General features: G+C 43.5%; 2 protein-coding genes and 1 long non-coding RNA gene across 7 annotated transcripts in view; 2 read left to right on the top strand and 1 right to left on the bottom strand.

The window, feature by feature from the left end:
* SALL3 (spalt like transcription factor 3) overlaps positions 1-12,718 on the bottom strand; it is a 51,036-nt gene extending 38,318 nt beyond the window's left edge. For 3 of the 5 annotated variants that reach the window (XM_064666152.1, XM_064666141.1, XM_064666131.1), the window contains exon 1: positions 10,800-12,715. In XM_064666152.1, coding sequence (XP_064522222.1) covers positions 10,800-10,878 — 79 coding nt within the window. In that variant the 5' untranslated portion in view covers positions 10,879-12,715. Of the gene's footprint in view, positions 1-10,799 lie in introns of all 5 variants that reach the window. The other 2 variants (XM_064666161.1, XM_064666122.1) reach the window with 2 other exon arrangements.
* Positions 9,854-10,806, top strand: LOC135419607 (collagen alpha-1(IX) chain-like). The gene is made up of 2 exons (XM_064666204.1): positions 9,854-10,482; positions 10,675-10,806. The coding sequence occupies exons 1-2, from the start codon at positions 9,899-9,901 to the stop codon at positions 10,706-10,708; spliced, it is 618 nt and encodes a 205-aa protein (XP_064522274.1). The 5' UTR covers positions 9,854-9,898; the 3' UTR covers positions 10,709-10,806.
* Positions 12,719-17,701: 4,983 nt separating the features above from the next.
* Positions 17,702-24,911, top strand: LOC135419572 (uncharacterized). The gene is made up of 3 exons (XR_010433047.1): positions 17,702-18,020; positions 21,965-22,028; positions 22,805-24,911. It is a non-coding gene; the product is annotated as an uncharacterized LOC135419572 (long non-coding RNA).
* Positions 24,912-26,268: the final 1,357 nt, after the last annotated feature.

The following is a 26,268-nucleotide window of genomic DNA, read 5'->3' as shown; positions in this document are numbered from 1 at the left end:
TGGTGCCCACTGCCAGGAGGTATCGATAAGGACCTGCTCAGCATGTCAAGATAATAAGCAGGCTAGCGTACTAATTTGCAAACTCAAAGAAACGGCCGTTTGCATTTGAAATATAACTTGTGGAAAAGTACACATGTAATACAGCTGTATAGGTATTTCTGGGATAACCACTGCTCAGCTCTGCTCTCAATGAAATGAATGCCTAGTTTTGTGCTGTCTCACAGCACAGAGTTCACACCTGTACTAAGGGGGGACCTACAGCTCTGTTTTGTATTTCTTCCCTCAACTCCTATGCCTTGAAAAGAGCAAGAACACTTTTCAGATGAAAAGTGTTGAATGAACCCAAGTTCATTCACCTCATCATCTATTTGCCTTGAAATATTCAAGGACTGCTTTTGAAAAATATTTTAGAGAATAATGCTAGGAGTCACTAGGATTTTTTTTTCCACCCAAGTCAACCTGAAACTAGACATACAAAGAATCTCACCAGAGTATTTTCCATTTAGGATAAATTATTTTGACATTTCTTAAAAAATCAAACAGATCTCTCTCAAAGCTTCACTTTCTTGGACAGGTAGGCAAGCAGGTGACACAGATGGCACTGAAGTAAATGCCGCTTTGCCACAGATGATGGTACATTTCCTGCACAGCACACTGAGGCTACAAAGATGCTTCACAGAATGACAGACTATGGTCTCAATCCAGTAAGTCATACTCAAATGAGTAGCCTTTATTCACATTAGAAACACCGCTGAAATTAACAGGATTGAACTATGAACTAGTCATGCAAACAAGCACTTGTGGGGGGAAACAAGGAAGACTGAAAATTACAACTGATAAATATTTTTTATTATATATGTCTGTACAGGACAAATGGACATCGCCCCTGTATTACACAAATGGGGTTTCTAACATCCCTTTTGGTAGTACTTACTAATATGAAAGCACTAAGGTACTGCGTTTATTGTTGCTTTTGAAGTGTAAGTCCTCACTGCACTCAACAAGAAATAAAGCTTAAAAGCATTCTACATGATAGGATATTTTTGCTGTTTTCTTAAAATTCAGCCACTTTATGAATGACAGAAATCAATACCAAAATTTAATCATTACTCCAGAATATTAAAAATGTTAAATGCTAAAATATTAAGCTAAAATTAATTTTTGGTTTTTTAGTTACACAATATATCTATTGTGGGAAAACACAGCATTTTTCCATAGTTCTTTATGCTTTATAGCTTGCTTTCATTTTTTGATATATTACAAAGTGATTGACTCCATTAGGTAGTGAAGAATTTCAACTTTTTTCTTCTATTTTTAACTGAAGAGAAATAATATTTTTTATTATTACAGGGAGTATGTGATGCAGTAAAAATTTTCAAGGACTTCGGGGGAATTAATCGAAGACTTGCTTAATCTTATAGACATGGGTTGAATTTTGCAGTTCTTAGTTACACAAAAGGTGTTGAATGGGAGTTTTGTGCAGCAGTCAGGATCTCAACCACTAATAACCTCTCAGTTATTTTCTTTTTCTCATTAGCAGTCTAACAGCTAACAGACTAATCTGAAGCTGCTATGGGATGCAAGATGAATTACAGCATAGAAAGCTTACCCTATGAAAACAGGTGAAAAATCGCAGGCAGCATCTCTCAAATGGTACCCGGGGCGAGCTCCTAAGCAGGTACCAGCCCACAGAGCCGCGGTGGCTCCAGCAGCGCTGTCACTTTGCATCACTGAGGTCTGGCCCTAAAATGAGCCCATAGAAATTCAAACGAAGGTATTTTGAGAAAGTCACTTTGGGTGGTGATACCTGAAGCCACTCAGGTGTTCTGCTGACTCAACGAGAGGAGTACAAGGGGCTGACACCGGGAGGCTTTGCCCTGTCCCCCTCACTAAGCGTACCCACCAAACACTTTTCAGGCTGGAGCAAGGAGGATGGTGTTGGCCTGCTTCCTCAGTGCCCAAGGCAAAGGGAGAGGGGTGAAAGGGTGCCCTGGGTCCCTCAGTTTCCATCAGGAAATGTGCAGAGTTAAGAAAAAATGGCCGGTTTCGACTACTCACACACAGGATTTGTAAACCTGGTTTTACTAGTTCTGAATTTTTATTGCAGGTAGATATCTTTTTCCTCTGTGTGAGAGGAAAGCCTCTTGCATGATGTGCAAGATAAAATATAATGAATGTTGATATCTATTTTTCTACTCCTTCAAAAATGTTGATATCTACTTTTGTGAAACAGATTTAAACTAAACATCACATGCTAGTCAGGTTAATAGTGAAAACATATATGGCTTATTAAATGCCCACTTTTTTAGGACTAACTGTTTCCAGTCTGGAAAAAACCCTAACCAACCAATGTGTCTCACCTTTGCTCCAGAATCTTTTCATTTTGTCCCATCATAACTCAGTTCTAGTTCCACACATGTAAATTACCTGAAAAGAGCCTTTTCAATAATATTAAAGAAAGGACTATTACAATAAAATGATCTCACACTATTTAGTGTTTTGTTATTTTGTTACTCTGTATTATGGAATCTTCAAATTATGTATGACTCATAAGACACTTTGGTAAAATCAACGTTTCCTAAAGCTTGCACCTAGATTAAATGCTGATACCTTCCTGAAGCATTAAAACAAAACTGCCTTGTAAAGGAATCCAACAAATGTGTGAGTAAAATATTTTCTGAAGCTTCCTTTAAGACTACACACAATAATACAAATGAAAGCATGGAAAAGTGTTGTATGAATTACTACTATTTCTGCATTCAGACCTGCGTAATTGAGAGCTAATTAATATTTCTTTCAGAAAGATAAAAAAAAAAACCACTGAGAAGCAGTGTACAAACTGTGAAGAAGTTTCAAGGAAAACTGCATTTGTTAGCATCAGCTAAAGCTAAAATATCTGCTAACTATGAAGACAGATGCATATAATGCTCTCGCATGCAAATCCAACAATAATTTCAAAGTGCAGTTCACAGCATTCTTGTCTATTTAAACAAGCATTATTATAAATAAAACTCTGAGCCTATCGCACTGATACAGGACAAGTATTTACCACTGCTATCATCAGAATAGACAAACTTATTTTTCCCCAAGCACAGATTCAATAAAGGAAGAAACTATACTGAAAAAAAACCATAAATTTTTTGGTTTTAAAAATCATATTAATTTGGAAGCAGTTGCCTTGTAGCAACGAAATGATCATGGAGAAGAACACTTTTTCCTTAGCTCTATCATCTCTTATAACTGACGAAGCTTTTAAAAAAAGTTTTCTTAAATTGTTAGAACACGTTTATTTTCTTGCAAATTAATTCTTTTTAACTCTTTATGATAGCTTTGAATCCCATAAAGAAAGATGAATTATCACATACTGAGCCCAAGCTGTGAAACAGGAGGAGACAAATAGAGACCCCTACTGTGTTTAACAATCTAGAAGAAATTCCAGACTCAAAAGAAAAATTTTCTGTCCCTTTTCTCAGACCACAAAAACTGTTAGTATGGATTTGAACAGTGGAGGGCACTCTTGCTATGCAAAACCCGGTACTGACCTGGCACACTCGGTTTGATCTATTCAGTAGCCTAAATCTCAGAATTTGTTAAGTAACAGCCACCTGTGGCACAAGCACTAACTGTACTCTGGTTAAAACATTTGCAGTTTCTAATCTGAGCAGTGAAGCACTTCAGTATTTCAAACACTGGTGCCTTTCTGCGTGGATGCAGATGTGGAACAGATGCAAGCTTCACAAATTGTTTGTAATATTTCTGCAAAAGGTATCATATTAAACAGGCCCTGTGCTATGTTTTTCAAAATCATAGAAACAGCTATTCAGTTGGCTGTTATGGCATGTATACATTAATTTCGGGTTGTAAAGAATTTGTATATAAATAATGATGATGGCTGTAGGAACCACCTTTATTTGGAATGCATCAACTTTCACTGGGAATCCTAAAAAAAAAAACCAACAAAACCAAAAAACCCGAGGCCAATGCTTCTAACATAGCTGAGATGAAACAGACATTGAAAAACCAAACCAAAACAAATAAACTAGAAGAAAGAAGGAGCAGCGTAAATTCTGTATAGCTTTCCTATTTTGAAAAGTGTATCATTAACTACAACTTAAACTATGTAACTCCTAACATCCTGCATGAATGAACAAAGCCAATCACTCTCTGAACAAGCACAGAAACGCTTACAAATTAGTGTTTGGAGGCTCGCAAGAAGAGAAGCTGATGTGAGGACCCAATCCTTCATCTCCTAAGTATCTCAAAACTGAACTCACAAATCCTGGACTTGGTGACACTACTCCTCTGAGTAAAATTACTCACAATTAGTAGTGCTTGAAAGAGCAAACCTGGAGTGATTCAATGCCAGTTGTGCAGCTCAGTCATTTTGGCCTTTCACTGTTCCATATACTGCAGTACTGCACAGGATAGCAAAGCACATAATGATCTAAACAAATCCATGAGCTTTCATTATTTCCAGATCTGGGGACATTACAACATCAACAAATTCCTAAATGAAAACTATCAAATGGCACCAGGAGAAGGGATCTCCTGAAACACTGAATGACAAGTCGGTTTTGATTAACTGAAACAAAAATACGGCAGCACCTGCAGGGTTAATTAAGCAGCTCAAGATGCCGGGCTTCACAAAAGGAAACCTTTTTCCTTCTTAAAGGACTGTAAACACTTGTGCTGAACTAGATGGGCATTTGATAAGCTGTACAGCATGTAGCAAACTCCGAGGGATCTCTAGTTAACACTCAAATTCAGTGTTAACACTTAACAGAACAGTGGTAAGCCGTGCTGCCAAGGTCAACTGCACAGATGTACTAATTGTATTATGAGCTTGACATCTAGTGGCCACCCCTGGCAGGGCAAAGCAGGCAAAGGTTAAATCAGCAAGCCTTGTCAAAGCACTTCTAACTACCCACCCTCAGGGAGAGGAGGCCTGGGGAAGCTTTCTGGTGCTCCGCGATCCCACCTTCTCCCCGGCAATCCCAGGCCGAGCTCCCGCAGCACCCCGCGGCGCGGCGCGACCCACCCGCGCAGCGCCCACCTGCGCCCCCGAACCCACCCCGGCCCGCAGCCCGGCGGCCACCGCAGGAGATCAACAGCCTGCCCGAGTACTTCGGTGCGCCTCGCTCTCTGGCTCAAAAGTTTGGAAATTTTGTTGGTGTTTCTTTTGCAAACAGCGATAGAGTTCAGATTTTTTTCGGGGGGGAGGGTGTGGAATGGCGAAACTGGGGAGGGGGGAGGGAACACGCCATACACACCAGTATTAGAGAGTGGCAATAAGAATTTCAGAAGGGCTTTTTGTAAATATTTATCTTATCCCACAATAATAAAAAGTCCCCTCTCTTTAGTCCTCTATCTTTTCACTTTTCAACTTAAAAGAAATGGATTTTTTAAATGTGTTGCTTTATGGTTTTCTATCACCCTTATAAACAATTATTTTTCTGGTTTTCATGATTTTTAAGCGTTTTTCCTTGGTAAGAAGAAATGTACTCTAGATCTAACAGCATTACAACTGAACCAGCTCCTAAAAGTACATTTTGGCCTAAATCCCCTTTTTTGTATTAATGGAAAACATTTAGTTAGGAAAACACCACTACATTAAGTGGGAAAGTTTTAGAGTGTAAAGGAAACAGGATTTACATTGATATGTACAATTCAATACAAATTTACTGCTGAAACTAGATTTACTTGTGCTTCCTCTGGAAAAAAGATATAGAAAATTACTCTTGTTTTACTAATACAATACTATGAAAGAAATTATTTTTACATGCTTCATTTTGGAAAATGTGTTAGTACTTAACTATTTTATTGTCATGACAGACCTGGTTTATTATCAGCAAAAGTGATTGACTCATGCCTTGAATGATGGATTGTCAACAGATATGCTTGTCTGTTCTTGGCAGTCAACAAATCAAATAAAAGAGAGATACCCAGAAAATCTTCCCAGGACTCAGACTATTTTTCAGATGGCACTATTACTTGCTATTCATTAGGTTATTTTTACTCTTTTTTTAATGCCACACATTTGTTGAGTTGTAGCTTTTCCCCTCTCTTAGGCAAGGAAAAGTAATTTTCAACAGCTAAATGTATGCATATTAATAGCTTAATTACACAGAATTTTAACCACCACACCTTTCAAAATTTCCTCCCTCCCACTCTGAAAAAAGTCTTAATGTCTACCTCAGGAGATCACTTCAAGACCAGCATCACTAGATAAAATCTGACCCAGTTTTGTCTACTTTCATTGTTATATATACATCAACAAATTGGCTGATTGCTGTAGTTTCCTTATTATTCCAAATAATTTTCTGTTCCTAACACAATTCAAAGCAGAGTATTTTTAAAATTATACAAATACAGATGTTACATAGTTCAAATGTTAAGTCTCTAGTGTAATAACAGAAGTATTTATATAAAGTTTCAATTACCATTTCTCACCAAAGGCACAATTTATAGCAATACTTATTTGGCCTTTTTCAACACAAAAAGCCTTCTCTTACACTTGCCTCAGAACAAACGTTTGCAAAAATCACATAAGTTTTATGTTTACTGACAGCTGCTTGCGACTTAGCAAGTTTTAAACGCAACAGTGTCTAAGCAAAAGAGAATACCTCTATTTTACACGGAAGAATGTCCCCCCAAAATGTGTTTTAACCCTCTGTATATGCAGATAGAGCGAACGCACGTGAAGCTGGCTGCTACATATTGAACTGCGTCGTTGCTGGAGCTGAGCAAGTGTGCCTGTGGAGATACTCCAGAAGAATACCGAGTGCAGTCATGAAACTCCCAAAACTGCACAGCCCGATCCCATTTTACCAGAAAAAAAAAAGATCAATTAGTTTAGACTATGTTGTATGTATTGAAGTGTGGGTGGAAAAAGAGGACCAATATTTTAAAAAATGACTGCAAAAGGCATATTAGAAAACTGCCAAGTTCATTACAAGGTGATCTCTTCCACCTCAGGCTAAACAATGATACCTCTTTGCCAGAAACTTCACATGAAAAAGTCCAAAGCATCATTTGTCATCACTCTTACCAGAACCTCACCTCCACACTCTTGACAATCCCTCTTCAGCATTACAAAAAAAAAAAAAAAAAGAACAAAAAAATCCCCTTTCTATTATCCTTACCTTAAAAATACAAATGTCTGTGGTTTAATTTAAAAGTAATCAGAGTTGAAGCATGTGCATTGTATCTACAATTCTGATTCATTTGTAATCTGTTGAATTAGGCAAGTGTATCAGAAATGATTTACAATGATTTACATTTACTGAGAAACTGAGATTATTGTATTCTACAGTCATCTGAGTCCTGCTGCTGCTGTTTTTAAATGATTTCCAGCAGATCTTCTTATTTAGCAACCTCAAAGTGTGGGGTTCTTTTAATAGGTGTCTTTTGTTCACTCTTCTACAGTGCAATTGTTCAAGAAATATATCATCAGCTGTTTGTTAACACTTCCCTTCAAAATTATTACAAAAATATATTTTTAGCATTTCACTTTCAACAAATAATTTCAAATAATTTTGAGTGTATTATCTGTAGTTGATGACATTGCTAATTATCTTCAGATTTCCAACAGATTATCTTGCCACCATGACATTGCCCTGTTTGAATGCTGTAGCCCAAGCTGGCTATAAAATTATTTGTTTAAATTCTAAAACTTCTGTGATAACGTTAACGCAAAAGTTATGGTGCGACAAGTCAACTTAAAACTCAGCCTAATGTTTATCTTCCATTCTGCACACCAAACTGCCAGGCTCTTCCTGCTACTATGACTGTCCCTTCACTCCAAGGATCACATTTTTTTGATATTAATTTTTAAATGGTTCATTTTATAAAATCTATTTTGAGGTGGCATTAAACATGATTTCAATAAATAAAGAATAAGCTTCATTTGCTTAGTCTTGCATTAACTCCTTTGTAGACGAACAGCAAAATGAGTGAAAAGGCCACATGAATCAAGTAATACTGCTTAAACAGTTTGCTTTCTAAAAACGACAAATATTCTTGCACTGTGCAAACTATTTTTGGCCTGTTGCAAAATACACTCAGGAACTGTAGCAATATCTTGATTACAGCTGTGAACAGAAACGAAGGACACTGACTTGACAAGAAGTGTTCCAATTCACGAGATTTGAAGCTCTCATTATATCTGGCCTATAAAATTGCTTTCAAGTATGGCAATCGTTAGGCTTCCTAATATAACGTGTAAATGATTTACATTACACTAATGCGCACTAGATAGCCCTCTGCTCGTGTAGCCTGTCTCCACCTTGTTCACATTTCTCAAATGAAAGTGCAAAAACACTACTTCAGCTTGTTAATTGTTAACTACCAAGGGTTCCACTCTATTAATTAAAATATGTTTTAATAAAAGGAAACATAGCACATTTTGATAACAGCCTTCTAAGGCTGAAAAGTATTTACACTTGCATTTTAGGGCTGCTGTGAAAGCCGATTTTGTGCTATTCACGGACCACAATAATAACGCTTTAAAATTCCTCACTGGGATGCAATGTAGTCCTTTTGATGGAAAGACTGTCTTTCTCATTCGGCAGAAATAAATCCATTCATTTGATCATGTAGTCATTGAGGGCAATACAAAACAAACCAAGTGTGAGAAATTCTATGTGATGAAGTAAACAAAACAAAACCCCCCCAAAAAAGGGAAAAAAACCCCATTTCCATGACAAAAAGATTCTTTGTCCTTAATCTACCCACCATATGCAAGCGTTTCTTTTTAGCATATCTCTTGTTCTAATCTCGGGTGACATGGCTACATAGATAAGATTCACAAAACAAAACAAAAACCTAGTTTAACAATTTTTTTCAATTTATTAACTTGCCAGAAGTGTCATAATGAAGTAGTAGGGTTTTATTTTTCGGTATTGAAATGGATTCAGAGGATGTAAAAGTTTATAATGCTAATGATAAATTCTTAGACCTAGAACCCACACCAACAGAGATGGGCTCAACAAATCTTGTTTGCATAATAAAATATAAACTCTCATCTGCTTGCCTACACTAATTTATTTTACATGACCACAGTTTCCTAAGGAAACAAAAAATTTGAAAATGCACTGCTTTGCTCCTCCACTGTGACAGAAGGAAGCATTTCTTCGTGTTCCTGTTAATGTCAATACCCAAGTGGGTTTTCCTGGAGCAGTAGCAGTAGCCCCCTTAGCCCCCTTAGCAGTGGGACTCACTCCCTGCCTCCCCAAATACCCTGGGAAGGAGCAGGAGGCTTAACAATTTGCCAGTCTGACAGATGTTTTAACCTGATGAAGTGGATTCACGTTGCCTTAAGCTTCAGGGCTGTAAAGTTCGGATACAATAGTCAAAATCCTCCTCAGGCTTCAACTTTGCTGCCTTTCTCTACCCAGAGATGCAACTTAAGAGTAATTATAGTTTTAAAGCAGGAGAAGGACTTTTTTTTTTTTCCTTTTCGAAAGGAGGGAGAGGGGGAATAAAACAGTGGAGGAAGGGGCCTACACAGAAAGCCGAAAACATTGGGGCTCCTGCTTGGCTACGTGAGAAACTAAGAAAGCAGTGGGCTCTCTGCAAAGAGGAAAAGAAAAACTTTCAAGTGGAAGCTTTCAACTTAGCCCAGGAGAAGGGAGCATGGGCTGCGGCGTGCCTTTGCACGCTGCAGCGCCAGGGACCACTAAGAGAATTAAAACTAAAAATTAAAAAAAAAAAGAGACAGAGAAGGAAGAAGAAAACCCTGCAGCCCTATTCTCGAAAATAAAATTACAGCAAAGTGGAAATAAGGCGTGATCCAAATCTCTCCAGCCTTGGACACTTGTTCACGAGCCGCCTGGCAACCCAGATGCATAAAAGCAAGTGTGTGTGTGCCTGCGTGTGGGGAGGGAGCGAGGAATGGCGGATGGGCGAGAAAATAACCCGTCCCCACAGCAGCCGGCGCGACAGGGGCTGGTGGCGGTGGTGGCACTCCGTGTCACCTACCACTGATAATAATTACAGTCGCAGCAGAGCCAGGAGGCGAAAGGGGAAGGGGGGGGAGGCGAAAAGCTGCTGTTCAATCTTCTCGAAAATAATGAAACCAACTCCGCTGGCCCTGCGCACCCGAGCGATCCTGCCCGCCTCTGCCGGGGTCCCGGCCGCTCCCCCGGGACAGACGGGGGGAGCGGCCAGGGCAGCCCCCGCAGCCCGCGCGGGCGACCCGGGGCGGCGGGGGCGGCCCCTGGCAGCGGCTGCGGTGGGGCTGCCCCGTGGCCCGGTCGCCCGTGGGAGCTCCTGCAGGGCACCCCGGCCCCCGGCTGTCCCAACTTTCCTGCCGGTGGGGCGAGGGGAATATGGCTTCTGTCCGCTCCGAGCCTCTGCCAGGAGGGAGCAGAAGGGAGAAAAAGGGGGTACCCAGTCACGCAGCGCGAGGGAGCGCAGCAGGAGCAGGCAGGAGGAGGCAGGCGCTGCTCCGGGGCGCCCGCTCCTGCAGCTGGTGGAGCCCGGGTGAGTAGGGAGGGAGGGCCGACCCCGTCGCCGATCCCAGCCGCGATCAAAGCGCTGGGGAGGCCGAGAGGTTGCTGCTGGGAGGGCTGGTTAAAGGCAGGGGGTGGGCTGCAGAAACTTGGCAAAACTGCGAACTTCTCAGTTCCGCTGCTTCTTCCCCCAGCTGCTTTAATTCCCATTCTCCCGCTGCAGTGCGATTGCGCTCCCATGTTCACCATCACCATAAATTCACCTATCTCCATCCGAAACACCCTCACAAAAAAGAGAGAGAGAGAGAGAGAAAGAGAGAGGAGAAAGAAGCCGCCAGGAGCCCTTACCGTGCTCAGAAACTACCTCCGCTTGCAGCTCTTCGTCCGACCTGAGATGCTGAGGTTTCGCTTGCTTTCGACGAGACATGCTGCTAACTGAGCCGTCTTGACTCTGCTTTTTGCAGAGGCATCAGCGACGTGGAGGTGGAAAGGAGAGGGGGGAGGAATTGGGAACGAGGGAAGGAGGGCTGGGGGTTGGAAATAACTGTTCACAAATAAAAGTCGAGTTGCAAAACAAACCAAACAAACAACAGAAAAGGCAACAAACACCACGGGGAAAAAAAAAAAAAGGCAAGGCTAACCAGCCAGCCAAACTGGGAGTGAGTGAATGAGTGCGCGGGTGCGCGGGTGAGCGAGCGGGGGATGAGCCGGGCGGGGTGTGCGCGGAGCGGCGGGGTGTGCGCGGGGCGGCGGGCTGGGGCGGCTGCGCGCAGCGCGCATGGGGCTCAGTAATTATGGTTGTGAATAATGCATGGCGATTAATGGTGCTGGGGGCGAGCGCGGATTGGCGCGGCTCCAGCGGACTCAGGCTGCATATGTAAATGAAGGACGGGGCTCCGCAATTAGCCGCTTCGCTCCGCCAAATGATGCGTCTCCACGGCGCCGGCAGCGCCGCCTGCGAGAGGCACCGACCGCGGCGGCGGCAGCGGCGGCGGCGGTGGCAGCAGCAGCAGCAGCAGCAGCGAAGCACACACGCACCACGCAGAAGGGAATCTGTTTTGCACACACTTTACACAACATATGTGCAAGGTTCACTTGTTGGGAAAGGTCACGATCTTCGCTTTTCTGTCCGTCCTTCTTTCTTCCCCCTGTCTCTCAGTTTCTTTTGCTTTGCTTTCTTTCGGGCTTCCCCCACCCCCCCTTTCTTCACATCACTCTGCGTTCTCTTCTCTCTCGGTCTCCCTTTCCCCAGAAGTTGAGCTGCAAGGCATCTGAGGCATCTGATTTCTGTGTGCGTGTGAGTAATTTCTTCCCAGGAGGAAAAGAAACTTTTGTGTAAGCCTTTTCTTTTTCTCTTTCTTTTCAGTGTGCTTTCTTTTTCGGCGTTGCTCTGCTCTTTCCCCTTGGTCTTCACATGCTTGTCTTTAGCTCTTCCTCCATCCTGTCTCCTTTCCCGTCGCTCTTTCTGTCTCCCCTTCCCTGCTGACTTTTGTTCTGTTGACTCTCTCGAAAGCGCACGCACGCAAACGCAGAAGACCTTGGGCAGTTTTGTCTTTCACCTCTCCTTCCTTCTTCTTTGTCTTGCAGCTTCTTTCTCCAAGCAGAGACTCCCCGTTGGTGGTGGTGGTCACTTCCTGTTGTCCATTGGTAGGAAGTTTTTTTTTTCTTTCTTCCCCCTCTCTCTCAGGTTGTAATGACTTTTTGTGACACTCCTCACCCTTCCGCCCACCTACCCTCCCCCCGGCTCAGCCTTGTGTCCTTTTAGCTAATGACAGCGGGCTCGCGTGTGCGCCGATGAGCAAGTCCTTGGTCTCCAGCAAATAGCATGGATCCTCTCCCAGTTTTGGGGGGTGGGGGGTGGCTGTTGCTGTCGCTGGGGTAATCCCCCCTCCCCTGCCTTGCCTCGTTCGCAGAGGCTCCGGCAGCCGCTCCCTGCGCGGCGGGTCCGCCGGTCGCTGGCTCCGCTCCGTGCCGAGGAGCGCTGCGCACACCGCGGCCGCTCTTGATTTCGGGCAGATAAACTTTCAAGTTTGGGAGCGGTGCGGGTCACACGGCAGCTCCTCCTACTCTCCTCCTCCTCCTCCGCCTCCCGTGCCGCGCTGCCGGGGCTGCCGCCGGGGCTGCCCCCAGCCCCGCAGCCCGATGCGCTCCCCGCCGCCGCCGAGCCTCCCTCTCCGCACGCACTTTCCCAACAGAGGCTTTTCTCGCAGGCCCCCCCCTTTTTTTGTAAAAGTGAGGAGGGGGGGTGGGGAAAGACTTCCCTCTCATCCAACCCCCCGCTTCCTCCTCTATCGCATTACAAGTTACCGGGGAGCCGGGCCTAGCCTCCCCCGCCCCGTCCCGCCGACTCGCGTCCCTCCCGCCCCGTCCGTCCCTCGGGGAGGCGGGCGGCCCCTCTGCCGCACAGCAGCTCCGTCTCCCCGGCCGCCGCCACAAGTTGCCGCTTCCCGTGGCCGTCCCTGCCCGCCTCCCCCTCTCGGCCGGGGCGGGCGGGGAGCGTGGCCAGCCCGCTCCCATGGCAGCCAGCCGCCGCTAGGATGTACCCCACCGTCGCCGATCGCCGTCGCACCGCGCAGGGGCCCGCAGTGCGCGCACTGCCCTGTCGCGCAGCTCCGCGCCGCGCTGTGCATGTGTGCTTTCGGGGCGGGGGGCTCCTCCTGCGACCCCCTCCGCCGTTTTGCTTTGTTTGAGGGGGTTTTTTTCTCATTTTTTTCTTTTTCTTTCTCTTTTTTTTTTTTTTTTTTTTTTTTTTTTTTAAATCTGTTAGTCGCAGCCCGGCCCCTGCGCGCCGCTCCCCCGCCGACCCCCGCCCCGTGCCGCGCTCGGCGGAGCGGCCCCGGCCACGGCCCCTGCCTTCGCAGGGGCGCGCAGGCGCAGCCCACCTTACCGGGCGCGGGAGGGAGGCGGGCAGCTCCGCGCATGGGGCCGGGGATCAGTGAAAGGGATTTCCTCCTAATACCCCCACCCCAGCCCGTGTAATCCAGCCCTAGTCCTTAAAACACACTAACCCCGGCTTCTTTGGGAGCCTTCTCTATGTAAACTTTCCCTGCTGATAGCTCCCTTTATCTCGTGCGCTCTGATACCCTGTCTCTGGGCTTTCGGTTTATTCCCCGCTTTTATGTTGGTAGGCAAACCAAATAAAGTTAGAGGAGACAGTTTAGGCCACTTTAGATAGTTTGCTCCAACGTACAACATCAGCGATTTCTGTGGGGCAGGTATTCGTTAGAAACGGGGACTACCCTTAAGGGAAACAACACTGAAACGCCAGATCAATGCCTTTTTGGTACTAGACGAGTGTACTTTTCTGTCCTTCGTTTAGCGAGATGTATACACGACACCCCTCGCAATGATTGCCCGCTTTATAATTAAAAAACTTGTTTACTGTCTATACATTCTAATGCATCTTCTTTCCGTGCATCAATCCTCGCTGAAAGTTTGGTCGCACTGAGCGTGTCTCGTTTAAAATATACAGAGACAATCGTGATGGTTGAAATCTGATGCAATTTTCTACTATGAAGTGGGAGGGGACGAGCCCATTAATTGAGCATGGTTTTTTTTTCCGTCAGATGTAGGGAGTTATTGCATTCGGCTCACACGAATAACACGTCGCGCGCGTGGGTATATGCTGCATTATATTGTAGGCAGAGGGCAGGTGAAAGCGAGCGGGTGTTCAAGTAACCTTCAGCACCGCAGCCGCGAGTGGGGAGTTGGAGTTAGGGCTTCCCGTTCAGAAACCGAGAGGGATATTTTTTCCGACTTGCTTTATGTGAAGAGGCTTAGCTACTCCCTGTGACCGAAACGTTTGCCCGGAATGAGAGAGGACGCACTTTCACCTCGCCCATGCACTTTTTTCCCCAATTGCGGTAGTATCAGAAGTGTGTCAATTTTCATCCAGTCATCTTTTGAAAGGATTTGTTGCTGTTGCTGAGGCAATTTTTTTTTTTTTTTTTTTTTTTTTTTACCCCTAAACTTAGGCGTTTTCTAATGGCTCAGTGTCTGGTAGTTCCCCCAGCAGCAGACCATTTACTGAAGTGCGTTTTAAAAGTGCGATGTGGGGGGGAGAAAAAAAAAAGGCAGCTCACTGACAGCGTTATAAACCCCAAACTTTGTCCTTTGTAAGAATTAAAATGATTGAAAAATAATATGATTTTACGGAACGTGAGAGAATCTTTAAGTGGAAAATTAAATAATCCCGTCTTTAATGTTTAATGAACAATGGAGAACACAACAGGCAAGAAAGGCATAATTACCAGATTTGTATCTCTTGACATTAACATATTCTAGGGTTACAAGTGATACATTTTATGGTTTTCTTTTCCCTTACGCCGCTCGCCTTTCCACTTTTTCTGTGGGAAAAAAAGCCGGCGGCGCTGAGCGGGGGTCGCGGGGCCGATTGCCGGGTGGCGCGGAGCGACCGCTGCCCCCCGCCAGGGAAGAGCCGCGGAGCCCTGGCTCCTCCGGGCACCGCCGGGACGCACCGCCGGCAGCTGTGCACATCACCGGGGGGAAACTTTCTACCCGACCTGCGTGGAAAACCCTGGCAGTGTAGGGGGCTCGGGAGGCGAGTGGAAAGTTATGAAGTGATAGGCGTCTTCTCCGGCCCCTTCCTCCTCCCCCACTCCCTATTACACTGCAAAGTTTTCCACCGACCTTCTAATTAATGTTTCTGACTCGAAGGCGAAAAGAAAAAAAAATATAATGATGCATTCGCTGAAGTTGGGCTGCGAAAAAACACGGCCACTGCGGAGGGGGGACTGGGATGATGGGATCGCTTGGCCGCGTAAATCTCTGCGCACCCACACAGGTAGGGGCGCACAGGCGAGCGGGGGACGCAGTTGCGGGACTGGCAGTCACGCGTATTCCGGCGCAAACCGCGCCCGCTCGCGTCCCCTGCGCCGTGACTGGTGGGTCCACTAAAATACTTTACTAGTGATGGGAAGCAAAAGTAGATTTTTCTCCGTAATTAAATCTAATTTGTTAATTGTCTTCTTCTTTTGCAATGTTCCTTTCATCGTCAGAAGCGACACATTATTATTCTGCCTGCTTAACAATATTATTTACCGACTACTACTTTCTTTTTTATATTAATGCGACACCTTTACACTTTTGCTCTAATTTTTATGGGTTTTCGATGTTCATAAAAACTGTCAGCTTATCTACGAGATTGACTCCACAAAGAGCATATAAGCAGTTCTTTCTACACTTACGCTTTATACAAGGTTGTTGTTCTTAAACCCATCAAAGTTACCAACGTGCGGATAAGATGGATCTGACATTTTGTGCAATCCATCGACTGTCTTTTAAAGTTGTTATTTTGCTCAGCAACTTTATTCGAAGGGGCATGCAATTATTTGGGCTTTATTTTCTGTCATCTCCTACTCTTCCTGGCAGGCTGAAGTATCATCTTCCCACCCCTTTTCTGCACCACAACTTTTGTTTGAGAACCCTGGGGTTAAATCCAGCACGATTTTGTCTGTTTAAAGCTGCAGCAACTGACCGCTAATTCGTTCTCACATGAGCAAAGATATTACCATACTAATATTATTATTGGTAAGAAGAGGTAATTGATAACACCACCTGCCACTCTGCAGCAATCACGATGATAAATGTTTCCATCAGAGGGAAATCTGTGCTTGGTCTACCACAGCCTAACCCAAACAGCATGTCAAATGTCAATTATAAAGATGTTTCTTTTCTATTACAATTTTTTTGTGGAAAGCAACTAGCCCCACCACGAGATTTATAGAACCAGCCGACAGCACAACTGTGCCTAAACGTTTTGCCTTAAACGTTTAAGTTACTTTTCCCTTTATTTAATACCATGCCACCCTTGGGTCTAAATAAACATTGATTCATATACACAAAAGCTTATGTTCACACGTAGCAAACTCCAATTACCATCTACTTCCGTTCCTTAACCTAACAGCTGATAGACTAATTTAACCAAGAATTTTAAATGCTTTGTGGAATATTTGTAATACACATCGTTTAGGGGACATTACCAAGAAAACATACATACACATTATTTACACATATAGATGCATAAGTACTGTATATATTAAACCACTGTATTTGTATTGCAACGTGTCTGTCAGTACATGCTCCAGGAAGTACAGGTAGAAATACTACGTGCATGTAAAATCAGTGAGTTTATCCCCTTTGCAAAAATCTGTATGCTTCCAAAAAGGACAAGTGAGATGAATATTAATATATATATGCATGCTGCAGACACACACACGCACACACACACACACACACAGTGTTACATAGCTATATAAATAGTGTTGGCAAGTATAAAAACTTTCATTGCCTTGGCTACAGATATGCTCAGAAAATTATTATTAGTTTGTATTAATGGATGCAGGCCTCAAAAGACGAAATCAGCTATTGATAATTGCAAGAAGTATACAGCAGCTACTGTATCGATCGGCTTGTCCCTTATTCCCCTGGTATAGGAGAGATAAGAAGACACACTCTTTAGTGCAATATAATTTCTTTTGACCTATCTGCTTGCTACAGACTTATGATGAATAGCCAGAGTGGTTAAAGTCCTTTATCACGAAAGTTACCCCTTGATATAATATTGATTCTTTATAACTAGCTCCAAACACAAAAATCAAACTGTCCACTTGACCATCATCATCATCAATATCATCACAAAGGCTCTGGAATAAAGATCAGCAGAGGACTGAAAACGCTTTCTATAATCTGCCCACCTAATCTTTATTTGCTGATGATGAAAAGAAAAGGGGTGTGAGTGTGTGCGTGTGTGTGTGCGCACGCCGCGGGGGTGGGGGCGAGCGGAACAGGGAATGTCAACTGAACAAATAATAAAAAAAAAATCTTAGCTTAAGAAAAAGACGGTTCAGCCGCCTGTAAAAGAAACCAAATGATGATCACCGAAGTTAATGGCAACGCTTCGAAGCCCCTCTCTGCTGAAGGAGGGGAATCAAGTGTGGAGAAGGCCCGACGTGATATTACACTGGGGTGCCCCCCTTTCGCCCCCGAGCAAAGCGGTCTGCGGTGAATACAGAGAGTTATGTAAGAAGCAATCACGGCAGGAGTGGGATCAGACAGCATTGTCCTTGGTTAGAGTCAGGACTAACAAGTCGTCTTCTCACTTTCTCTCCTTTCGCAGGTCCACGAAGCGATCCATCATTTCTTTTCAGATCACCTGGTGATCCGGTAAAGAAAAAGCAAAAATGAAAAAGAAAAAAAAAAGGCAAAAAAAAGAAGCCCCACGGGAAAAAAAGAAAAAGGCTAGTAAACGAGCCACTGATGTTTGGGTCGATGCTTAACATGCAGTATCTATAGGATATATATTATCCTATGTCTAGGTAGAAAGGAAAAAGCATAATCCACATCTATATTGCCCTACACTAACGGTATTTTCTTCGCCTTCCCTCTCCATAGTACCAGCATGCTTTTGCTCAGGGTTGCATTAGCACAATCACTAGTAATTACAAGAGTGTGTACACTGGGAGAATGAAGATTGGGGAAGGTGGGAGGTAGGACGTGATTCCCCTTTGGAGCAATCAGGACTGGGAAAGGTTTCAATCCATGCAAACGGTACGTTGATCATATTTAATGGGCTGGTTAGGCTGGCGCACGAGCCGAGGTGCCATTTCAACGCAAGTTTGCTCTTTTCAGGCGAGAACGGGAGGCGGGGGGAGGGAAGGCAGGACAGCGATGGAAGCGGCCACGGCGGCTGAAGTTGCATTCAATCCGTCCAGCGCCCCAAGGGAGCACGGCTCCGGGGGGAAGGCGCTCCCTACCGCGGGCACCCTTTGGAGGAAACGGGGCAGGGCGGGGGGGTGCAGCGCCGGGCAGACCTCGGCAAGAGGCAGCCGCGCCGGGGGACGAGCCGGACCTGCCCCCGCGGGGGATAACCGGGGCCGAGCCCCAGAGAGCCGAAGCGAGCCGGGCCGGGCTGGGCCGTGCCAGCTCGGACCGTGCCGGGACCCGCCGCCGCCGAGGCGCGGGCGCTGCCCGGCACCGCCGGAGCGGCGCGGCGGAGGCTGTGCCCGCCCGCCCTTCGCGGACACGCGTGCGGCGGAGCGGCCCCTGCCCGCCATACGCTCCTCCGGGGACGCCCGGTGCCGCTCAGGGGCTGCGACACCCCCGGGGCCCCGCTGCGCTGCCGCCAACTTCGCCCGAGCCAGCAGATTTCGCCCTGTCTCCCTCTATCCCCTGCAGCCCGGGCAGCCGCGGGGCCGCCGCTCCCCCACGGGCCTTTCCCAGGATGAAAGCTCCCACGGGGAGCTTTCACCCGCGGCTGTGGCTCGGGGAAGGTCGAGGAGGTAGCAGCCGTGAGACTCGGCGACTTCAACACTACTGCAGCTCCTCAGCCCCCGCTCCTGCCCGCATCGGGGCCGGAGCCCTCCGCCCGTGGGAGCAACAGCGGCAACAATTACTGTCGTCGCGCTCCCAACCACTCCACACAGTAGGCTGCTCCGCTTGCTCCATGAGAGGCTCATAATTACATATTTTAAAAACTTTTCTCCTTCCCGCTAAGTCCTCAGCACCCTCTCTCTCTGCTCCTCCTCCCCACTGAAATAACCTGCGGGGTTATGGAAAAAAGTAAACAGGGCAGGGGAAGGATGGGAGAAATATCGAGATCTGCTGAGGCCTCAGTTGCTGCTCCTCATTAGCGCACACAGACCCCTCTTTGACGAGTCCCCCAGGCCAAGCAGATATTAGAATTGTTCACTAACCTTTACACTAGATACTGTTAGAGAATGAAATCAGTCAATCAAAATTAAAAAAAAAAAGCACCAGTCTTTTGCCCAGGTTATGACATGTGGCTTGAAATTAATTATAAAATGGACATCACAAGTCCACACAGGTGAACAGAGGGTATTCTTAAGATTTCAATGCTTTTAGGGACAGCAAGAGGCAAGGTTTCTCAGCAGACACAGTTTAATCTGCAGTGGTCTCTTTGTAAAACCAGATGATGACAAGGACAAAAATGAAGTAGTAGAAATGGGCAATTGCATCATCACAGTGGCTGGTGGGAGAGGGAAGGAAGGGTGCTTTCACTCTTACAGTACTGGCATGTAGAAAAAGTTGATCAAATAATGATGAACACTGCTTTTTTCGGTTTTGGTTGGCTTTTTTTTTTTTTTCAACAATGCATATCTTTGCTATGACCTAATGATATGTGTGCTATTGAACTTCACAAAATGCATTCATGCTTCCCTTGGCAGGTCTAGGTGTAAGAGTTGATGACTAACAAAAGTAATATAGATTAGAATCAATTCCCCTTATCTGGTGACAAAAAATAACATCGTGTCAGCACTGTGTACATCCTACTGTCAAATGACACAATATAATTTGATTAGTTGAATAAATAATCAGCTATGTCCAGACATATAGGTCACCTACTTGCAAATTAGATTACCCTGCTTGGGTACAGGCAGCACCTGATTAGGAAACAGCTTCTCTCTGTGTCACCCTAGCTTCCCTTTAGAAAGAACGTCTGATATTTTCAAATGCAAGGGCTTTTCAAAATGCTTAGATATTTTGCAAAATCCTGTGTGTGTTTTCACACTCATATGTAATATTTATGCAGCCTGTGCTAGAGATACCACCTTTACTACCGAAGCTGAGTTGTCCCTCTTTCTCTGAGTATTTGCAAGTTTTAAATGATAGCCCATGTGTTGTGATCTGAAATAAGGATAGCTGAAATACAATCTTTTTGAAAACCAGGCAGCATACATTTCCATAAGTGATTTTGGCTAGCCCACTCAGACTGCACACCCATATGAATAACAAGAATGTGAGAAAGAATAAAGTGTTAGATAAGGGAGCATGGAAACATTTAAATTCTGAAGTCCATGCTGACGAAGACCATTAAATCTCAAGATAAGTATGTTCGCCTTTCAATGTAAACCATTATGTCACGCTGCAGAAACAGGAGAAAGTATGTGTTAAGGCTTTTTGAGGTTGGGGTTTCTGCCGGGTTTGAATCTTTTTGTAATACTCTATTGGCCAGAGGGATCTGTGAAAAACTTTCTGGCATTTTACTTTTTCCATAACTTGTGAATTTTCATAAAGCAAGTAATATGATGAAATATGTTTTGCTTTCAGAGGATACATGTTAGTTCACATTGCCTGGCTTGAGTTAGAATCATCTGGAGATGTGTAGAGATCAGGAGGAAGAACAAAAAGTGCAGCCTATAATGAATACTTGGTAAAGAAGCACTATTAAAAAGGCAGAAAAAGACCAGTTTGGGAAAACAGATAAGAGACTGAGCCACTTGAGTAGTAAGAGAATGGTGGTGAGGGCAAAAAGGTGAAACAGAGATGATGGGAAGGGAGATTACATGGACAGAGAGAGAAGAGGCCAGTGCGTGACTGTGGGGAGAAAAGAATTGTTTCGGAAATGTTAGCTCTGAGTTCACAGAAGTTAGGAACTGAAAAATTACAGCCCTTATTTTACATAAAGAGTTATGCAAGGTTAGATTCTGAAAAAAAAGCATGAAACTAAGTAATAGGACAAGATTTTGGAGGATTTTGGTATATCAAACCTTTGGATCCTATATAAAACCACTCTTCTTTGAATGTAGAATGAAACATCAGTTTGGAAAGTTTCTAGGCATAAAGGCACAAAGGCTAATTTCTGATATAGCAGTGTTGCTCTCTTTGACTGTGCCATTAATAAAATGAAAGAAAAAAATATAATTCTATCCTGCTTTGCTTTCTAAGATTCCCAGCAGCTGATAGTGAGTCATAATATTGTATATAAGTTGCATATATATTTTATATGTAAAGGCACATGCTTTAGTTTGAAGTGCTTATAATGGCCATGCAACAGCATACCTTTTCAAGTATGTGTATTTGATTCCTTTGCTAATGTCACCTGACCTTTTGTCTTCTTTTTTTCTTTTTTTTCAGCACTGAAAGGTATACAGTGGTGAAATAGTTGTAGGGGGAGGGACTCAGATAAAATCTATAAAGTATCACCTTTGGGTTGCAAAGACTTACTTAAAAGAGTGCAATAATGCTCCCAATTCGTGATTTTTGGCCACAATAGCAAACTTTCTGCCATTACTGTGATCAAAATCAACTGATCAGTTAATCACTCTGCCTTCCTCCATCTGCTGACAGAAATGATCTTGCAGAATCTGTTCTTGCCCCTCTCTGTGAGAATAAAGGAAGAGTTTTGTTTCCCAGTTTGGAACCTGTTTCCTGGATGCACCAGCTTTTGTATGTGTGCAAGTGAACGCATGCGCATATATAGAAACATAGAATCATTTGGGTTGAAAAAGACCTGTAAGATCACTGAGTCAGATATATGTATTTAATAGTCACATGCAGAACTGTACAGATATATCCATATAAATCTGAAAACTATACTTGCACACCTCTCTTCTCTCCCTGCACACAGAGTTTGATTTTAAAGTAACACCCAGCCATGCACACTTCTTTGCAAAAATGGTTATCTTAACAATCTATGCAGTTGATTGCAGCATCTGTGCATGACAGTAGTTATCCTGTGTTTTCCCTCTCAGGTGCAGAGGAATATCTCTGGTTGAAAGATCCACCTTTCCCCACAGTAGGAGATTTCTTACTCAGGTATATTTATTTTTGTGTGCCCTTAAAGCAAATAAATACATCTATATCTTGTGTTACAAGAACATTTTCCAAATGTATAATCTGACTCAAATACTGTATTAAATTAATGAGAACAATGAATTCAATCCATTAGGTAGGCTTCTGATAATTTTACAAATACTTAATGTATTAGGTTTACATTTCATACTAGAGAGGAACAGAGATATACACAAACACAGGGGAGTTGAACCAGAAGGTTGAGACCAACCACTGATTGCTTGTGGTTAGAAAAAAATTTCCATGATGGGCAGGTAATTTTACAGTCAATGTCAGTAGTGTTTCTGATATTTCTCTAAAGCACCTGGTACAGGCCAATGCCACGGATAACAAGTAAGCCAGACAACTGTCCTGTGCCAGCATGACAATTTGTATGTCTCTCTGTTCTCTGGCAAGTGTGAGTTACATCTGTGTATCTCTAGTGCTTCCTCTCATCTGCTTTCCTGTCTCTCCTTCCATGAGAGAGTAATATCAGCCCTGTATAACCCAGTGAAAGTTTCTCTCTTTGAAATAACCTTCATTTTATTTAATTGTGCAGGAGACTAGAAAAGGGAGAGGGAAGCTGCACAGGGGCAGGAGGGACTGCTGTGATGATGGTGCTGCCCTACAAGTCTGTCTTTCTGTGTGTCAAATCCTGCCTGCAACATGGGGCTTAGCATTTAACTGCAACACGAGTCTGGTTACTGAGCTTCACCATCGCCCAGATCACAGAATGGGACTAACACTCACTTACCTTGCAGGTACTGGAAATTAATTCATGTTCCAAGGTGGACATTGCCTGAGTATGGACAGTGCCATGCTGCGAAGCCAGGCACTCCTGTCAGGAAAGGAAGAGCTCGACTGCTTTTCTCCTCGGCACAGAGTGCTAGCAGCTGTCCTCTTAGTTTATCACCAAAGAGCTGATTTATGCAAAGGGTTTGCTTTTGAGAAAAAAAAAAAAAACCTCTTGAAAGCTTTGCTGGAAGACATTGACATGCAGGTGAGTTAGGTAGTCTTGTTGTGTTATTTTCATGTACTTGAGATCCATATAATTTATTTTAACGGTCAAAAATAGGATACACGAGGTGGTGCCACATATGTGTTCTTCGTTGCCTGTTTCATTAGCTGAGTTGTTTGGACCCTGCTGTTTTCAGAGAAAGATTTTGTATTTGACACATCGTGCTAATATCAGTCATTAGGTACAACTGCCTGTGATTGGTGCTCTATAAATACCTATGCACAAGTGGTTTTCGATTGTTGCTGTGTAAATACCTACCAGAGATAGCTCTGCACTGGCCAGGAAATAAATGAATTGAATTGTCCTACAAGAAACATGTAGAAGTAGATAGTGAGGGAAAACTGTTCTATGCTCCTTTGCAGATGTAATGACAGTGGTTTCAGGGAGAGGTGGCCTCACCTCCCTGGCCTTACCCAGGGACCCCGCAGATGCTGCTACTAGTGTCAAAGACTCCTGCAGCTTTGCCTGGCTTCCAGGTAATGCAGCATCAATGGACATGCACAGTGTGGTTTCTCCACTGGCTTTTTCTACCTTGTGGGGACCAGACCAGGAAACAGGGTCTGCTGGGAAAGCTAGGTATCAGATGACTAAAATAACTACTCAGGGGTCTTCTACCATGGTTGATCACTGAAGTATGGAGTTTGCCCATCCTTAGCCTCGTTACTGAAGTTCTGCTGTCACTGGTTGACAGTTTGTCCCATACTCTGTGTCATCTTTCCAAAACATCTTCAAATCCACATGTAAAGCATTTTGACACAGATTGACTAGCCTGTGTACAACATTTATTAGAAACCAGGTTTAGATTTTCTTTGTGGTGGCATTTTCCCTTTTTGCATCAAGCATGCAAGATAAAACTACTCACATTGTTGGTTCTTTCTGTAATTTGAGGGAGAGATGCATTTCATCCTAATGCAGGATGCATGGATCATACCTTCAGGTGAACAGGGGTAAGAACAAAAAACAGCAAGAAAAAGGTTTTGACTTTGTTGATAAAACTATGCTGAGAAAACTTTTTGCCCAGGCCAGTGAAGACAAGAGCTCAGCCTTAGGCTTGCTGGATAGTGAAGGCAAACTCTGAGTTTGCACAGGGCCAAATATATTCCTGCCTCTAGAAGTCAGTAGTCTGATACCCCTAATTATGTGGACCTGCCGATTTCAATAGAACTTGCATCCTGATATAATATAGAATCAAATTTGGCTGTTACATCAGATCAGTGTAAGTTACAGTAATTTTGAACATCTGTTGAATTGCAATTAAGTATGATTATGTACTTCACCCCCTATAGTCATTTCCTTACCTAATTACATCCAACCACTTTGCATGCCACTACTGAATTTACCCAGGTATATTTCTGAGTCAGTTCTCCTATAGCTCTCCAAATGTGATGATGTTCAGACAAGAAAGTACTCTTTTAAATTAAGAGCAATTTACAATATGGTACACTTTCAACATTCAATTAAATAATAAAGATATGAGAATAAAATCCTTTTGCAGCTCCAGGGAGCCACTGATGGAATAATCTGCAAATAAGATTAAAAGATTTCAGTACAACTAAGATTGCCTTTCATGACCTTAAATGTCATCTACATCAGATTTAATTCTAAACACTGAATTTTTCCTTTTTCATTAGTCAGTCCAGGAGAGAGATCATAAGGTGGATATTAGTATGTGAATGAATAATGCTTTATTTTCTAGAAATGCATCCTACTTGATTTATATTTCCATTTCAATAGTAAAACCTTTGCTGTATAATGTATGTAAAGCTCCCACCTGCAAACATGATTATTCTGTGTTGTTGACATCGCATTATTATGCAATAAATACTTTGTCATGACTTGCATATTTTTAGTTCCTCTGGAAATGTGCTACTTTATGATTCTGTTTGAATAAAGAAATCTTTCCTTCTATCCAAGTCCATTTTTGATTAGTAATTACACATTTACACATGAAGAGCAAATCAGATGAAAGAACTATCCCCCTCCCCACCATATATCACCAAGATAATTTGGCCTCAGTGAAATTTCAATTGTGCATGAGAAAATCTGAGGGGGGAAGGAAGAGGAAGAATTACTTTTTCATTTGGTATTCAAACAACCATTTAATATGAATTAGTTTCATAGAGAACCTAATTTTGGGCTGTGCATTGCTGAACATGTTATCTGAAGCAATTTAGTAAAGTCTCCTAGAGCATTATCTGAGTTCAGGCTGAAGGGCTGGTAGCAGAGTTTCCAGGTGGAGCACTTGACAAAATTCTATTAGAAAATAACTATGAACCATAAGAAGATTTAATCAGATTTTTTTCAATAAAATATTCAGAAAATCATTAGATTTACTAGCAAAACTGATTGCCTTGAGTGGGGTATGGGTTTGTATTCTTTCACATTCTTCAAAAATAGTCAAACTTAGTCCAGCATTACGTATTTCCCGCTTGTTTAAGGAAGCTGGCAGCATCAGACCACACAACTGAAAAAGCAGCAAGTTTCAGAAGTCCCCTGCAAGATATCAGTTACTGAGATGTCCATTTATAGTGGAAGGCTAGTAAGGCAAAGAACTGAAAAACTTCAGGAATCCTGTCATTGCCTTTGGGAGACTAGGTCACTTGAATTTCTAAGAGGATTTTTTTCTGGCAGGCAGCTCTCCATCCGAACCACACCTGTGATTTAATTAGGATGTATCAAACCAGACGTATTTTCACAAAAATGATTTTGCTTTGGTAAATTTGGTAAATGTTCTCTGTTAAGGCTTGATTCTGTCAGAGCATTCGTTACCAGTGTTGGTGACCTCAGTTCTCTTACCCCTGTTACAAGGAGCTGTGATAAGTCATATTAAGATGCTATAGCTTTCATCAACTCCAAGCATCTAGGAAGCTGCTTGGATAACTATGTTGGATAACAAATGCAGATACGGCGTTTCTGTCTGATGCAGTTTATGCATCAGCCAGATGTATGAGAGTTCCACTAACTGGCATGAACTTAGATAAGGCAGTTAATGAAGTCTGAGTTAGGACTTGGGTTTTCTGTCTTCTGCAAATATTTTCTAATGCCTGCACCTATGTTTATGTACTACAACTTTATGGATACTTTCTTTGATGGATCATAACAATTCCAGTGTCATTGTGATGCTCCTAAATCTCATAAACTAATATTCAAGCAAGAACCAGTGTTGTAATCAGACTCCATCTTGTAATCAGTCCACTACACCAGTTC

This window comes from Pseudopipra pipra, chromosome 1 (assembly GCF_036250125.1).
Source record: "Pseudopipra pipra isolate bDixPip1 chromosome 1, bDixPip1.hap1, whole genome shotgun sequence".
Taxonomy (NCBI): Eukaryota; Metazoa; Chordata; class Aves; order Passeriformes; family Pipridae; genus Pseudopipra; species Pseudopipra pipra.
This window is presented reverse-complemented; position numbering and strand designations above follow the sequence as displayed.